General features: G+C 49.6%; 1 protein-coding gene across 6 annotated transcripts in view; it reads right to left on the bottom strand.

The window, feature by feature from the left end:
• Positions 1 to 6600: 6600 nt before the first annotated feature.
• Positions 6601 to 14903, bottom strand: part of LOC105469402 (von Willebrand factor C and EGF domains) — a 37899-nt gene continuing 29596 nt past the window's right edge. For 5 of the 6 annotated variants that reach the window (XM_011720352.3, XM_011720356.3, XM_011720353.3 and 2 more), the window contains 4 exons: positions 13409 to 13499; positions 13243 to 13325; positions 12775 to 12865; positions 6601 to 7608 (listed from right to left, as the gene is read on the bottom strand). In XM_011720352.3, coding sequence (XP_011718654.3) covers positions 6971 to 7608; positions 12775 to 12865; positions 13243 to 13325; positions 13409 to 13499 — 903 coding nt within the window. In that variant the 3' untranslated portion in view covers positions 6601 to 6970. The other variant, XM_071074506.1, reaches the window with a different exon arrangement.

The raw sequence follows: 14903 nt of genomic DNA, 5'->3' as shown, positions 1-14903 counted from the left end.
TGGCGATGTCCCTAAGTAGACAGGACAGGGCAGTGTTGTCTGCAAGACATGGACAGAAGTGGAAGAAGCTGACACCCCACAGTCTTCCAGGACGCCCCTGTGATTCGCTGGTGACCAAGACTCACTGTCAATCTCCCGCAAGGTCCCAGGCACAAGACCCTGAACACATCTGTTTCCCCGTCTGTAACAAACAGAATGGTGTTCCACTTCCCTGAGCAGAGGCTGTGAGACAGAGAATTAAGCACGCTCAGTAGCATATATTCCCTAGAAAGGCAAAGAGGAAATGGAGCAGTTTCTCAGACTGGGCTTGGTAGCAAAATGTTCAATGGAAAATATAGTTTCAAAGTAAGTATAGAACATGCTACATTCTAGGCCCTTCCCCAGGGTTCACCAGCTACAGTTCCCAATCAAAGGCTCTGACAAGTCCTGCTGCAAAGTGATCTGTTTCATTTTAATTCAGCTGAGCTTGATCTCAGACTTTCCTGGATCCTATCTGTTCTCCTGGGTCTGGCCCCATCCTTCCTTCCTCCCCCATGTCAACCCCAGCACTCAGCCTTTCTCTCCCAGCACCTCTTCCATTCCCAACCTGGGATTCCCGAACCCAGCCAGCATCTAAAGAGCTTCCTCATCAGACAGATCATTTGACCAGAAAGCCCCGTGCCAATGTATCCGATTCGATCCTCCCTATGTTGCTGCACAAGAGATGATGAATTCACAAGCCTTTGCTGCAGTCTCAGGTCTCTGCTTCATGCATCTTCCTCTAAGGGCCTTGGGGGTCTAAGCACAGCTCCTTCCGTCCTTTTCATTCACACTCGTCCAGGAGTGTTATTTTAATCTCACAGGTCTCCTGCCCCATCCATCCTCACCTGTCCTAAATGATCACTCCAACACATTGCTGGTGGGAGTGTAAATTGGCACCACCCTAAGGAGCATGATGTGGCTGTTTCTATCAAAATTAAAGAAGCATATACTGGCCGGGCGCAGTGGCTCATGCCTGTAATCCCAGCCCTTTGGGAGGCCAAGGCAGGCAAATCACCTGAGGTGAGGAGTTTGAGACCAGCCACGCCAACATGGTGAAACCCCTTCTCTACTAAAACTACAAAATTAGGCCGGGCGCGGTGGCTCATGCCTGTAATCCCAGCACTTTGGGAGGCCAAGGTTGGCGGATCACGAGGTCAGGAGATCGAGACCATCCTGGCTAACATGGTGAAACCAGGCCTCTACGAAAAATACAAAAAATGAGCTGGTTGTGGTGGTGGGAGCTTGTAGTCCCATTAGTAGGGAGGCTGCAGCAGGAGAACGGCATGAACTCAGGAGGTGGAGCTGGCAGTGAGCCAAGATTGTGCCACTGCACTCCAGCCTGGGTAACAGAGCGAGACTCCATCTCAAAACAACAAGAAAAATACAAAATTAGCCAGGTATGGTGACACATGTCTGTAATCCCAGCTACCTGGGAAGCTGAGGCAGGAGAATTGCTTGAACCTGGGAGGCGGAGGTTGCAGTGAGCCGAGGAGATGACCACACCGCCCTCCAGCCTCAGCAACAAGAGTGAAACTCCATTAAAAAAAAAAAAAACATATGCCTTTTGGCTCAGTAACTTCACTTCTGGAAATTCACCTTAAAGATACACTTGTACGTGTGCAAAACGATATAAGGACATGATTCTTTGCAGCATCATGTGGAAAAGCAAGATTTGAAATGACCGAAAAGTCCATCCACAGGGGTTGCTTCAACAGCTTATGCTGCATCCACACAATGTACAGCTGGAAAAGGAAAAAGCAAATGTGCTCACTAGGTGCTAAGATGGAAAGTTTTTTGTTGGTTTGTTTAAGACAGAGTCTTGCTCTGTCTCCCAGGCTGGAGTGCAGTGGCGCGATCTCAGCTCACTGCAACCTCCACCTCCCAGGTTCAAGCAATTTTCCCGCCTCAGCCTCTCGAATAGCTGGGATCACGGGCGCCTGCCACCACACCCAGCTGATTTGTGTATTTTTAGTAGAGACGGAGTTTCACCATGTTGGCCAGCCTGGTCTGGAACTCCTGACCTCATGATCCACCCACCTCGGCCTCCCAAAATGCTGAGATTACAGATGCGAGCCACTGCGCCCAGCCTCAGAAAGATCTTAAAAAGAAGGTAAGTTAAAAAAACAAAGTGAATTATGTGATTTTGAGCCTCTGAAAGTTTGTCCTACTTAGAAACCTACTGTGACTTGCCTTCAGGCCATGCATCTAATAACCTTCAAAATCGGGTCTCTTGAAACAGATTTGATCATTCTGCCCTTTGGGAAGCTCCCAGGTGCAAGGGAAACTGAGGCCATAGAATAGGCTTCCAACACACCCCCTTTCTGTTCTGTTTCTCAGAACCCTGAAAGTGGAATCCTAGCTCAGGAAAAATGCAGGGTGTCTCCATCCAAGAACAAACACCCCCTTGCTTGTTGGAGCCCAGGCTCCTGAGAATTCGAAGCAGCTCATCCCATTAAAGGCACTGCACACCCCGCTGGGGGCTTCAGGTGGACTCCTGCCTCCTGGTGCACTGTGGTTTATCGTGGGCAGAACATGTTCTTACCTGGCCCAGTGAGAGCCCTGGCCCAGCCCTCCACCGATGGCTCCTGCACCTCTGCCCCAAGAGTTTTCTGGTGCCTGGGGACGAGCAGAAAGGCAGGCTCAGTACTATGGCAAGGCCAGCTGGGTGTGCTAGAGAGCCAAGAGCCCAGGACGAGGCTCCACCAGTGAGGGACGAAAGCTGAGGGACAACTACTGGTGCACCTTCACACCCTTGGGGGACAATCCTGAGGCAAGGCATGGGCTCCACATTCTCTCAGAGGGTCCCTAGAAGGACAAAGTGCCAATTGCCTATAGCTGTAACCGGCTCATCAATGCCCCTTGGTCTTTTTCTCTTGGCTCTCATCCGAATACCATCTCCGGGTCTGCTTTAGGGGGAACCCAAACTCAAATAGTGTTCACAGGGACCCTCCTCAACTGTGGGCCATCAGCTGTCTCTCCAAACGCCAGCAGGAAAACCTCATCAGGTGACATGTGAAGCGAAGGAAAAATGCCTGGACTGGGAGTCAGAAAAATGGGGCTCTCCTCCCATTCAGCCGTCATAATCTGTGTAGCCTTACAACACTCTCCTAACTTCTCTGAGCCTCTGCTTCTCAGCTGTGATACTGGATGGGGAACAGTCCAGTTAAGCCTGTTTTTATACTTGGAAAAACTTAGGAAAATTGTTTACAGCTGTCCCCTTGCCCCACCCCCCACTAACCTTTTTTCTTTCTTTTTTTTTTTTTTTTTTTTTGAGACAGGGTCTTGTTCCGTCACCCAGGTTGGAGTGCAGTAGTGTGATCTCAGCCCACTGCAACCTCTGCTTCCTGGGCTCAAGTGATTCTCCAGCCTCAGCCTCCTTAGCAGCTGGGACTGCAGGCATGCGCCACCACGCCTGGCTAATTTTTGTATTTTTGGTAGGGATAGGGTTTTGCCATGTTGCCCAGGCTTGTCTCAAACGCATGAGCTCACAGCGATCCACCTGCCTCAGCTTCCCAAAGTGCTGGGATTGCAGGCGAGAACCACCGCGCCCGACTCTTTTTTTTTTTTTTTGGAGATGGAGTCTCACTCTGTCATCCAGGCTCTGGAGTGGAGTGGTGCGATCTCGGCTCACTGCAACCTCTGCCTCCTGGGTTCAAGCGATTCTCCTGCCTCAGCCTCCCAAGTAGCTGGGACTATAGGCACGTACCACCATGCGCAACTAATTTTTGTATTTTTAGTAGAGATGGGGTTTCACCATATTGGTCATGCTGGTCTTGAACTCCTGACCTCGTGATCCACTGCCTCAGCTTTCCAAAGTGCCAGGATTACAGGCATGAGCCACAGTGCCCGGACTCCTTTTCTTTTTTTTAACATTCAAAATGAACATTATTGACATGAGTCCTATTTGCAGAGGCAGGTAGGGGGGACTAGTATTAAACTTAAATTGCATGCTAACTTATTGCATAAAAGAATAGCAATGAGGAAATTGACACTAATTTTTAGCCACTATCATTTTGACAGATGGACTTGTTTGAAAAGTTGCAGCATGGGGGCAATGAGCACTCTAGGCTTTCATCCTGAAATCAGACCCCATGTGGCATCACTAAGCCCGGTGGGCTGTAGCAAGCTTAGGGGCCACAGGGCCACAAGTGTAAACCACTGAGACTTACGGAGGCATTATCACACGTCAATGTCACAACTCCATAAAGCAGACCTGTTATTATCCCCATTGTCCAAATAAGGGAGCAAAAGCCAGGCACGATGGCTCATGCTTGTAATCCCAGCACTTTGGGAGGCCAAGGCGGGCAGATCACCTGAGGTCAGTTTGAGACCAGCCTGGCCAACGTGGTGAAACCCTGTCTCTACTAAAAATACAAAAACTGGGCATGGTGGTGCACGCCTGTAATTCCAGCTACTCGGGAGGCTGAGGCAGGAGAATCGCTTGAACCTGGGAGGCGGAGGTTGCAGTGAGCCAAGATCACGTCACTGCACTCCAGCCTGGGTGACAGAGCACGACTCCATCTCAAAAAATAATAAGGGAGCAGAGACCTAATATCCCACAGCTAGTCCAGCAGAGCGAGGTTCACACTTGAGTTTCATAGGCCCCAGACCTCACTCATGACCATGACCCTTTGTATCTTACTGGACAAAACAGTCTCTTAAGTCCTTTGCCTCTCCAAACTCTTTGGTTTCCATGCTCCTATCTCCCACATTCATTATTCCTGCCACCATGCTCAGGTGAGAGGCCTGACTACACTGTCATCCCGACTGGATACCAGGTTGCCTTTGCAGCCAGGGAACACTTCAGCAGACGCTTCGCCCTGGGACACAGAGTGAGCAGCAGGATAGAGAAGGGCTCAGAAGAGGGCGGCCGCGGCAAAGTGACAGGCCATGCCCTGGGGGTGCTTTCACTCCGCAGCCTCCATGGGTTTCAGCGGCAGCAAGTGTGGGGCCGCATGCCTGTAATCCCAGTACTCAGGGAGGCTGAAGTGGGAGGATTACTTGAGCGTAGGAGTTCAAGACCAGTCTAGGCAACACAGCGAGACCCTGTTTCTACAAAAATTTTTAAAAAATTAGACAGGCGTGGTGGCGTGTGCCTCTAATCCCACCCACTTGGGAAGCTGGGGTGGGAGGGAGGCTTGAGCCCATGAAGTTGAGGTTGCAGTGAGCCCTGATCATGCCACTACACTCCAGCCTGGGTGACAGGGTAACATCCTGTCTCAAAAAAAAAAAAATGGTAGCAAGTGGTGACTTGGTGACAGGGCCGCTTCTGCTTCCTAGCCCCACATCACTTCCCTTATCACAAATCCTCATTCCCCCATTCATGATGGCACTGTCCTCTTCCCATCTCTCATGCACACTGTGCTGCACTGCTCAGACCCCCTGCTAGGACTGAAGGATCAATCTCCGCAGAAAGCCCTGCCCTGTGGCCCCAGCTCAGGACAGCTCTGAAGGGCCAGCCTAGCCCCAGAGCTCCCAGAGGGGGCTGGCTGGGGCTTCGAGAAGGCCCAGCAGCCCTACTCTCCCTCCCCGCTCCTTCCCCTCTGCCCACAGGTGTTCATGCTGAAAACACGTCTTAAGAAACTGCTGGCCCGGCCAGGTGTGGTGGCTCACGCCTGTCATCCCAGCACTTTGGGAGGCCAAGGCAGGCAGATCACCTGAGGTCAGGAGTTCAAGATCAGCCTAGCCAACATGGTGAAACCCCATGTCTACTAAAAATACAAAAACTTAGCCGGGTGTTGTGGTGGGTGCCTGTAATCCCAGCTACTCAGGAGGCTGAGGCAGTAGAACTGCTTGAACCCGGGAGGCAGAGGTTGCAGTGAGCCAAGGCCTCACCATTGCTCTCTAGCCTGGGCAACAAGAGCGAAACTCCGTGTCAAAAAAGAAACTGCTGGCCTGTCATTTAGTCTCAGAGATTCCTTCCCAGAAGCAAGTCCCCTCCATCATCTTTTCCCTTCTCACTGTGGAAGACCCCCAGTGTCTGCATGGTATTCCATGGTGTACATACTATGCAGCCATAAAAAAGAATGAGATCATGTCCTTTGCAGGAACATGAATGGAGCTGGAGGCCATTATCCTTAGCAAAGTTATGCAGGAAGAGAAAACCAAATACGGCATGTTCTCATTTATAAGTGGGAGTTAAATGATGAGAACACATGCACACATAAAGGCGAACAGCACACACTGGGGTCTACGGAAGAGGGAGAGACTTAGGAAAAATAACTAATGAGTACTAAGCTTAATCCCTGGGTGATGAAATAATATAATCTGTATGACAAATCCCTGTGACACAAGTTTAACTATATAATAAACCTGCACATGTACCCCTGAACTTAAAATAAAAGTAAAAAAAAGAAACAGAAACTAAAATCATGATCTTGGGGAAAAAAATAAAAAGAAGTCTCCCAATATAAAAGGCCGCCAAGTGCTTACAGGAGACCCTTTCCCAGCCCAGTCACAATTTAGTGCCAGCTTTTCTCCCCAGCAGTGGGGTAAAGGTGGGCGCTCACTAACCACCTGTGGGCTTGGGGCCACCTTTCCCACCTTCCCACAGGTAAGTGGTGAATGAGCAGTGCAGCCTGGGGAAACCGAGACAACCTTTAATCAGGAAACCTCAGGGGGACGCATGACACCTGGCGGTACAGGCCCAGTGAGTGGAATCCCAGCCGGACGTGACTCTTCCTCTAGGAGAACTTGGCAGCCCCCGACCCTTCTCAAAAGATGAGCTGGCCACGCGGTCCAGGGAGGATGCTGACAGTGGAAACCACTTCCTCCATTCTTACAGCACATTCCAAACACTTCCTGGGAACAAGGTTACATCCAGCCTTGGGGGTCTTCCATCCTCACCAGGGCCCCTGCAGGAGGGAGCCCAGGCATCCCCACTAGGTTCACCCTTGGAGCCACTGGCAGAGTGTCCTCTCTCCTGAGTCTCCCGGACACAGTGACCGGCTTACATGGTGGACTCTTCCCCCTGAGAGGCCCCCACTGGGGGCTGCTGGGGGCCGTGGTGGGTGGTGGCTGCAAGGGCTGCAGAGAGTCTAGAGGTGGTGGAAGAAAGCGTGCGAGTCCCGAGGAGGGTGATGGGGGTCTTCGAGGGGCTGGGGTCCATCATGGAAAGTGCTGAAGCTTCTGTCAGGAAGGTGGCAGGCAGAGGAGGCCACCTGGATGCTAGCTGGGCCCCAGAGGCTGAGAATGAGTGCTCTGGAGTCACAGGAGGTGGCTGAGGAGCCCCTGGGGAAGCTAGAGGTAGAGTGGGGGCTCCTGGAGGGGTCGAAGGCCCTGGTGAGAGTCGAGGGGAGGCCCCAGGCTCCCCTGGGAAAGTGCCTGTGGGCCCCAAAGCGGGTGAGTGTAGACCAAGAGCTTCTGCTGGGCTTGTAGGTAAAGTCTGTGTTTTTGTCAAGTTCATTCTTAAAAGGAGCTGAAGCAGATGGAGCGCCGGCCTCGAGAGTGATGCTATTGGGGTCCCAGTGCAGGAGCTACAGTTGACAGGGGCCTCAGTGTCTCCATGCAGGCTCCTAGCAGCTTTGCTGAACGCCACATTTCCGTGAGCAGAGAGCCCCTGCTTTTCTTCCAGGGGAGAAAGGGAATCTAGAGAGAGGAGGGCAAAACGAGATGCACAATGGTTCTCTCCAGTGGCCAAGGTGGCTCTGGGACAAGGTACGCCAGGGACACCCAAGCTCTGTCCTCAGAGGGGCCTCAGCACACCTGGTGAGGACCGGCCAGCAACTGCCTCCAGGAAGGGAAGACTGAAGGAGCCATGAACGGAGGGAGGCAGGCAGTTAGCTGTGTGACCTCACACAAGGCATGCAACTCCCCCGGGCCTGTTTTCTCATCTGTAAAATGGGCACAGCAGTAAGGACTGAGTGTGAATGAAAGGGTGCATGGAGAGTCTCAGCCTAAATCTCAATGTGAACTATAGACACTGGATGTCAATGACATGTCAGTGTCAGTGCGGGATCACCGATTATAACAAACATGCCACACTGGTGTGGGGTGCTAATAGGGGGCGATGCTGTGGCGTGTGGAGTCCGAGACATATGGGAACTCTCTACGTTCCACTCAATTTTGCCATGAGCCTCAAACTGTTCTAAAAAATAGTTTCTTTGAAGAATTTTTAGAAAAGTCTCAGCCTAGGGCTTGGCACATCATAAAGGCTCAGCACACAAGGAGAAAATAAACACAGATGTGCCTCGACTTACAATAGGGTCACATCCCAATAAACCTGTAAATCAAAAATGCATTTCTGACCAAGCACAGTGGCTCACGCCTGTAATCCCAACACTTTGAGAAGCCGAGGCAGGCGGATCACCTGAGGTCAGGAGTTCAAGACCAGCCTGGTCAATATGGTGAAACCCCATCTCTACTAAAAATACAAAAATTAGCCGGACGTGGTGGTGTGTTCCTGTAGTCCCAGCTACTCGGGAGGCTGAGGCACGAGAATCACTTGAACCCGGGTGGCAGAGGCTGCAGTGAGCTGAGATCATGCCACTGTACTCCAGCCTGGGAGACAGAGCAGGACTCCATTTCACCAAAAAAACCAAAAAGGCTTTTTTTTTTTTTTTTCCTTCTTTGAGACAGGTTCTCACTCTGTTGTCCAGGCTGGAGTGCAGTGGTGTGAACATGGCTCACTGCACCCTAGACCTCCTGGGCTCAAGTGATCCTCCCACGTTGGCTCTCCTAGTCGCTGGGACCATAGTCACATGCTACCACACCTGGCTAGTATTTATTTATTTTATATTTTATTTTATTTTACTTTACTTTTTACTTTACTTTACTTTTACTTTATTTTAGTAGAGACAGGATCCTACTTTGTTGCCCAGGCTGGTCTCAAACTCCTAAGCTCAAGTGATCCTCCTGCCTCAGTCTCCCAAAGTGCTGGGATTATCAGCGTGATCCACAGTGCCCAGCAAAAATGCATTTAATACAGCTCACTTCCTGAACCCTGGCCAACCTTATGCGTGTTCAGAACACTTACATTGGCCTACAGTTGGGCAAAATTATCTAAGTCAAATCCTTTTTTTTTAATAAAGTGCTGAATATCCATGTGTCACATATTGATAACCCAGGAAAAGATCAAAATTCAAAATACAGCAAAATTTTGATGGTTTTGTACCTTGTAAAGTCAAAAAATCATTAAGATAAACCACCAGAAAGTTAGGAATCATTTGTGAAAAAAGGAAGAAGCTCAGCAAAAAGAAAATGAAGAGTGAAGAAGCAAAAAAAGAAAGAGTATCAGGCCAGGCACAGTGGCTCATGCCCATAATCCCAGCATTCTGGGAGGCCGGGTGGATGGATCACTTGAGGTCATGAGCTTGAGACCATCCTGGCCAACATGGTGAAACCCCATCTCTACTAAAAATACAAAAATTAGCAAGGTATGGTGGTGCCTGTAGTTCAGCTACTCGGGAGGCTGAGGCAGGAGAGTTGCTGGAACCTGCGAGATGCAGGTTGCAGTGAGCCAAGATGATGCCACTGCACTCCAGCCTGGACAACAGAGCGAGACTCCATCTCAAAAAAAAAAAAAAAAGAAGAAGAAGAAAGAGTATCAAAGGTATGATCAAGGAAAAATCAGATGTTGTCAAGCACATAAAAAACTGGAATTATTATATTTTAAAAATCAACTATTCGTATTAATAGATGGTTGCATAACTCTAAAAATATGCTTTAAATGATTGAATCATATACTTTAAATGTGTGAACGTATGATATATGAACTATATCCTAAGAAAGCTGTTATACTTTTAAAAAATCATCAAAAGAGGCTGGGCTCGGTGGCTCATGCCTATAATCTCAACAGTTTGGGAGGCCAAGGCGGGACGATCGCTTGAGTCCAGGAGTTGGGACCAGCCTGGGCAACACAGCAAGACAGTGTCTCTAAAAAAATAAAATAATTAGCCAAGCGTTTATCACTTCATGGGCTTGGAAATAAAACAAAAAATTAGCCAGGCATGGTGACACGCACCTGTAGTCCCAGCTACTTGTGAGACTGAAGTAGGAGGATTGCTTGAGCCCAGGGGGTCGAGGCTCCAGTGAGCTGTGATCGCACCACTGCAGTCCAGCCTGGGCAACAGAGTGAGACCCTGTCTCAAAAAAAAAAAAAAAAAATCATCAAAAGAAAACATATTCTACTTCAATAAAAAGTTGTTTTCCCGGCCGGGCGCGGTGGCTCAAGCCTGTAATCCCAGCACTTTGGGAGGCCGAGACGGGCGGATCACGAGGCCAGGAGATCGAGAGACGATCCCGGCTAACACGGTGAAACCCCGTCTCTACTAAAAAAATACAAAAAAACTAGCCGGGCGAGGTGGCGGGCGCCTGTAGTCCCAGCTACTCGGGAGGTTGAGGCAGGAGAACGGCGTAAACCCGGGAGGAAGAGCTTGCAGTGAGCTGAGATCCGGCCACTGCACTCCAGCCTGGGTGACAGAGCAAGACTCCGTCTCAAAAAAAAAAAAAAAAAAAAAAAAAAAAAAAAAGTTGTTTTCCCTTAAAGGGAGTTCTTGTTAATAAGAAGTATGTGGTAAACATAACGTGTTTCAGGAGAAGGAGCTGGGCTCTGGAGGTTACCTCTTTGTTTTGTTTTTGTTTGAGACAGAGTGTTGCTCTGTTGCCCAGGCTGGAGGGCAGGGGGCAGTCTCAGCTCACTGCAACGTCCATCTCCCAGGTTCAAGCAATTCTCCTGCCTCAGCCTCCCAAATAGCTGAGATTACAGGCATGCACCAACACGCCCGGCTAATTTTTCTACTTTTAGTAGAGACAGGGTTTCACCACGTTGGACAGGCTGGTCTCGAACTCCTGGCCTCAGGCAATCCGCCCACATCAGCCTCCCAAAGTGCTGGAATTACAGGCATAAGCCACCATGCCAGGCCTGAAGGTCACCTCTTTGGGCCTCAGTTTCCCCATGTGGAGGTAGGAGGGCAGGATGGGAAAGAGCAAAGGATAGGAAATAAGAGAGACCTAGGCTTAAGTCTTACACACCAACTAGAAACTTAACTTCTTTGAGCCTCCATTTCCCCACCTGCAAAATGGGGAACATAGCAGCCATGCTGGAACATTCCATGAACATTTAAATGAGGTAATACATTTAAGTAAGGTATAAAATGCTGAGTAACGTGCCTGGCACGTTAGCTAGCAATCAGTCTCTAGACATTCAGGGGACTAATATCCACTAGCATGCAGAGAAGTTTGTGGTGGTTATAATGAAGTACAATCTATGATGTCCCCAACATGATGGATTTAAAGGCTCAGTGGATATTCCCGGTGCCACCCGCCCTAAAAGCTCATCATCCACAGATCTGAAGAGCTGCCCCCAAAAAGAGAGCATACTCTTCGAAAGGTCAAAGGAGTTAAACAAATATTTTATAAAAAAGGAAATTCAGGCCACCATCAGTGAAAAAAAATCCCTGTCTTCCTAGAATTTTAAAAAACATAAAATAGATCCAGCAATCCCACTGCTGAGTATTTACCCAGAAGATTTAAAGTCAGTTTGGGGAAGACAGCTGCACTCCTGTGTTCACTGTGACACTATTCACAGTAGCCAAGCTATGGAACCAACCTAAGTGTCCGTCAATAGTACTTCATTGTGTGCATATACCACATTTCTTTATCCAGAATGGAATATTATTTAGCCTTTTAAAACAAGGAAATGACAGGCTCACGCCTGTAATCCCAGCACTTTGGGAGGCTGAAGGGGGCGGATCACTTAAGGTCAGAAGTGCGAGACCAGCCTGATGAACATGGTGAAACCTTGTCTCTACTAAAAATACAAAAATTAGCCGGGTGTGGTGGTGTGCACCTGTAATGCCAGCTATTCAGGAGGCTGAGGCACGAGAATCACTTGAACCTGGGAGGCGGAAGTTGAAGTGAGCTGAGATAGCGCCACTGCACTCCAGCCTGGGTGACAGAGTGAGAATCCTCAAAAAAAAGAAAAAGGAAATTCTGTCATTTGCAACAACATGGATGAAATTGGAGGACATTTTGCTAAGCGAAATAAGCCAGACACACAAAGACAACCATTGCAAAATCTCAGTTTTATGTGGAATCCAAAATGATTGAACCCAAAGAAGCAGAGAGTAGAATCGTGGTTACGGAGGCTGGTGGCGGCGAGGGGAATGGGGAGATGATTGTCAAAGGGTACAAAATCTCAGTGGGACAGGAGGAATATGTGTTGTGTTGTGTTTTGGGTTGTTTAGAGACAAGTGTCTCTCTGTGGCACGGGCTGGAGTACAGTGGCATCAGTTGCTGGGAATCAATCCACTGTCCTATCTAAAAGCATCGACTCCAGGCTGAAATCCTGGCTTTACCACCAATCAGCTATGTGAACTCAAGCACAGCACTTCACCTCCCTGGGTCTGTTCCTCACCTGGCACAGGATGACAGGAGTATTGCAGGGGTATAGACACATGAGGTGTCGCGGCACACAGTGGGTGCTCAATGCATGTTAGAGATTACTCTTCTGTAAAACGGACTTAGTTCCCATGTTGTAATTTAAAATAAAGAAGAAAGCAGAGGAAGAGATTAAGAAAGGAGATAAAGAAGAAAAAGGGAGTACAAATAAACAAACACCATCGTGTGTGGCATCATGAGCATGGGACGAGGGTCAGCAGGTCACAGCACAGCTGTACAACCGTGCGCGAGCTGTGTTCCCTCTCTGCGCCTAGCTTTCTCTCATCCGGCCCTTTATAAGTTCTACATACTGGGGAAGAAGAGCAAGATGGAAGAAAATGGTGGAGACACTCCAGGACCCAGAGGCCCACTTACCTGGGCAGGAAGAGCAACAGTCCCCAGGGAGCAGGGCAGGGTCGGCACAGGCCCGCTGGCAGGGAACCTTCTCGCAGCTCACCTCTCCCAGCTGGGGAAGCAGAAGGACCCCCATGAGGAAGCCCAGAGCATCTTGCCTGCCCTGGGCAGTGCCCTCAAGGGCCTCTTGCACCAGCAGCAGGACCCATGGAAAGATCCCGGGACAGAGGCTGCAGTGCCTGAGCCCTCGCCTGGAGAACAGGTAAAGCCAGCCATGGCAGGACCCCCTTAGGGAAACCACTTCTCCCTCTGGACTTCCACAGAGGGAGAGATGGTCAAAACCACAGATATTCTGGCAGTTAATTAAAGGTGGAGGATGGCAGGAGGATGGACTCATGCCAGCCAAGGGGCTCCATGTTTTGCAAAGGGACAAAAGGCAAGAAGCCGCCCTCTTCTGGGGCCGCTCTTGGGTTCCCAGGCCCAGCTCACCTGGCACGTGCACCTGGTGCAGGGTTCATCATCCAAGGTGAACACCTGGCCATTCGCCACCTTCCTTCCCTCATAGTTGCAGTCTGTGGAGGCGGAGGAGACAGGAGCCCATGAGAGCCAAGGCCTGGCCGGGAGCCTTGCACGTGGGGTAGCTGGTCCCACTCACCTCGGCACACAGGACAGCACTCCCCGTCAGGGTGGAAAGGGTAGGTACAGGTGATGGGGCAGTCCACGGGGGAACAGGCCACTGAGCCCAGCTGCAAGACACAGAAAACACACAAGGCCCTCGGTTCAGGGCAGCTGATGAGACACTCAGGAAAATGCCGCTCCTATAGCCACTGAGTGCTCATCAGAACGATCAACACTGTGGGAGGAGACCATGGTGGGACAGTGGAGCAGTAGGCACATTTTCTCTGTTGGGGTCCATCTTCCCACTAGAATTCAAGCCCCTCAAAGGTAAGAACATGGCCCTGTCCACGGAGTGCATCTGTTAACAGATGCCTGTTGCATGAACTGCCCAGAAAAGATGAGCACCAAAACCCAAGAAAGGAAGATCCAGGGGCCACAGTTCCCCAAAGCCCGAGGCTGAGAACAACTGGGGCCTACGTGCAGTGGATCACTCAGGGTAAGTAGCCCAGGGCTGTTTACATGCACAGGGCTGTTTACCCTGAGTTTCTCAATCTTTCTGCAGATCGTGTCCCTTGTCACGCATGCACTCTGCTGAGGCTCACAGATCACCAAAGGAGTATTGCATCTGTACCCACGCCAGCAAAGCAGTGTCATCCCACATTCAGACCGTCAGCATAATAAGCATTAAGAATTTTTTGCCCGGAGCGGTGGCTCACTCCTGTAATTCCAACATTTTGGGAGGCCGAGGCGGGCAGATCACTTGAGGTCAGGAGTTCGAGACCAGCCTGGCCAACATGGCAAAACTCCGACTCTACTAAAAGTACAAAAATTAGCCGGGCGTGGTGGCACGCACCTGTAATCCCAGCTACTTAGGAGGCTGAGACAGGAGAATTGCTTGAACGTGGGAGGCAGAGGTTGCAGTGAGCCAAGATTGTGCCACTGCACTCCAGCCTGGCGACAGAGCGAGACTGTCTCAAAAAAAATAAATAAAAGAATTTTTTTTTCATCCGGGCACAGTGGCTCACGCCTATAATCCAGCACTTTGGGAAGGTGAGGTAGGAGGATCACTTGAGGCCAGGAATTCAAGACCAGCCTAGGCAACACAGCAAGATTTTTTTTTATTTAAAAAAATATTTTTTATATAAAAATATTTTTTATATAAAAATTTTATAAAATAAACTTTTAAAAAAGAAAAAACTTTTTGCCTGGGTGCAATGGCTCATGCCTGTAATCCCAAAACCTTGGGAGGCCGAGGTGGGAGGACTGCCTGAGCCCAGAAGTTCCATACCAGCCTGAGCAATACAACATGACCCCATCTCTATGAAAAGAACGTTTTAATTAGCCAGGTGTGGCGGTAATCCTGGCTGGGTGTGATCCCACCTACTTGGGACGATCGCTTGAGTCTAGGAGTTCAAGGTTGCAGTGAGCCATGATCATACTACTGCACTTCAACCTGGGTGACAAAGCAACACCCTGTCTCAAAAAAAAAAAAAAAAAAAAAAAAAATTTGTTTTCATTCTCCAAAAATTAAA

The sequence above is a fragment of the Macaca nemestrina genome, chromosome 12, assembly GCF_043159975.1.
Source record: "Macaca nemestrina isolate mMacNem1 chromosome 12, mMacNem.hap1, whole genome shotgun sequence".
Taxonomy (NCBI): domain Eukaryota; kingdom Metazoa; phylum Chordata; class Mammalia; order Primates; family Cercopithecidae; genus Macaca; species Macaca nemestrina.
The sequence above is the reverse complement of the archived record's forward strand: the minus strand, read 5'-3'. Positions and strand labels throughout refer to the sequence as shown.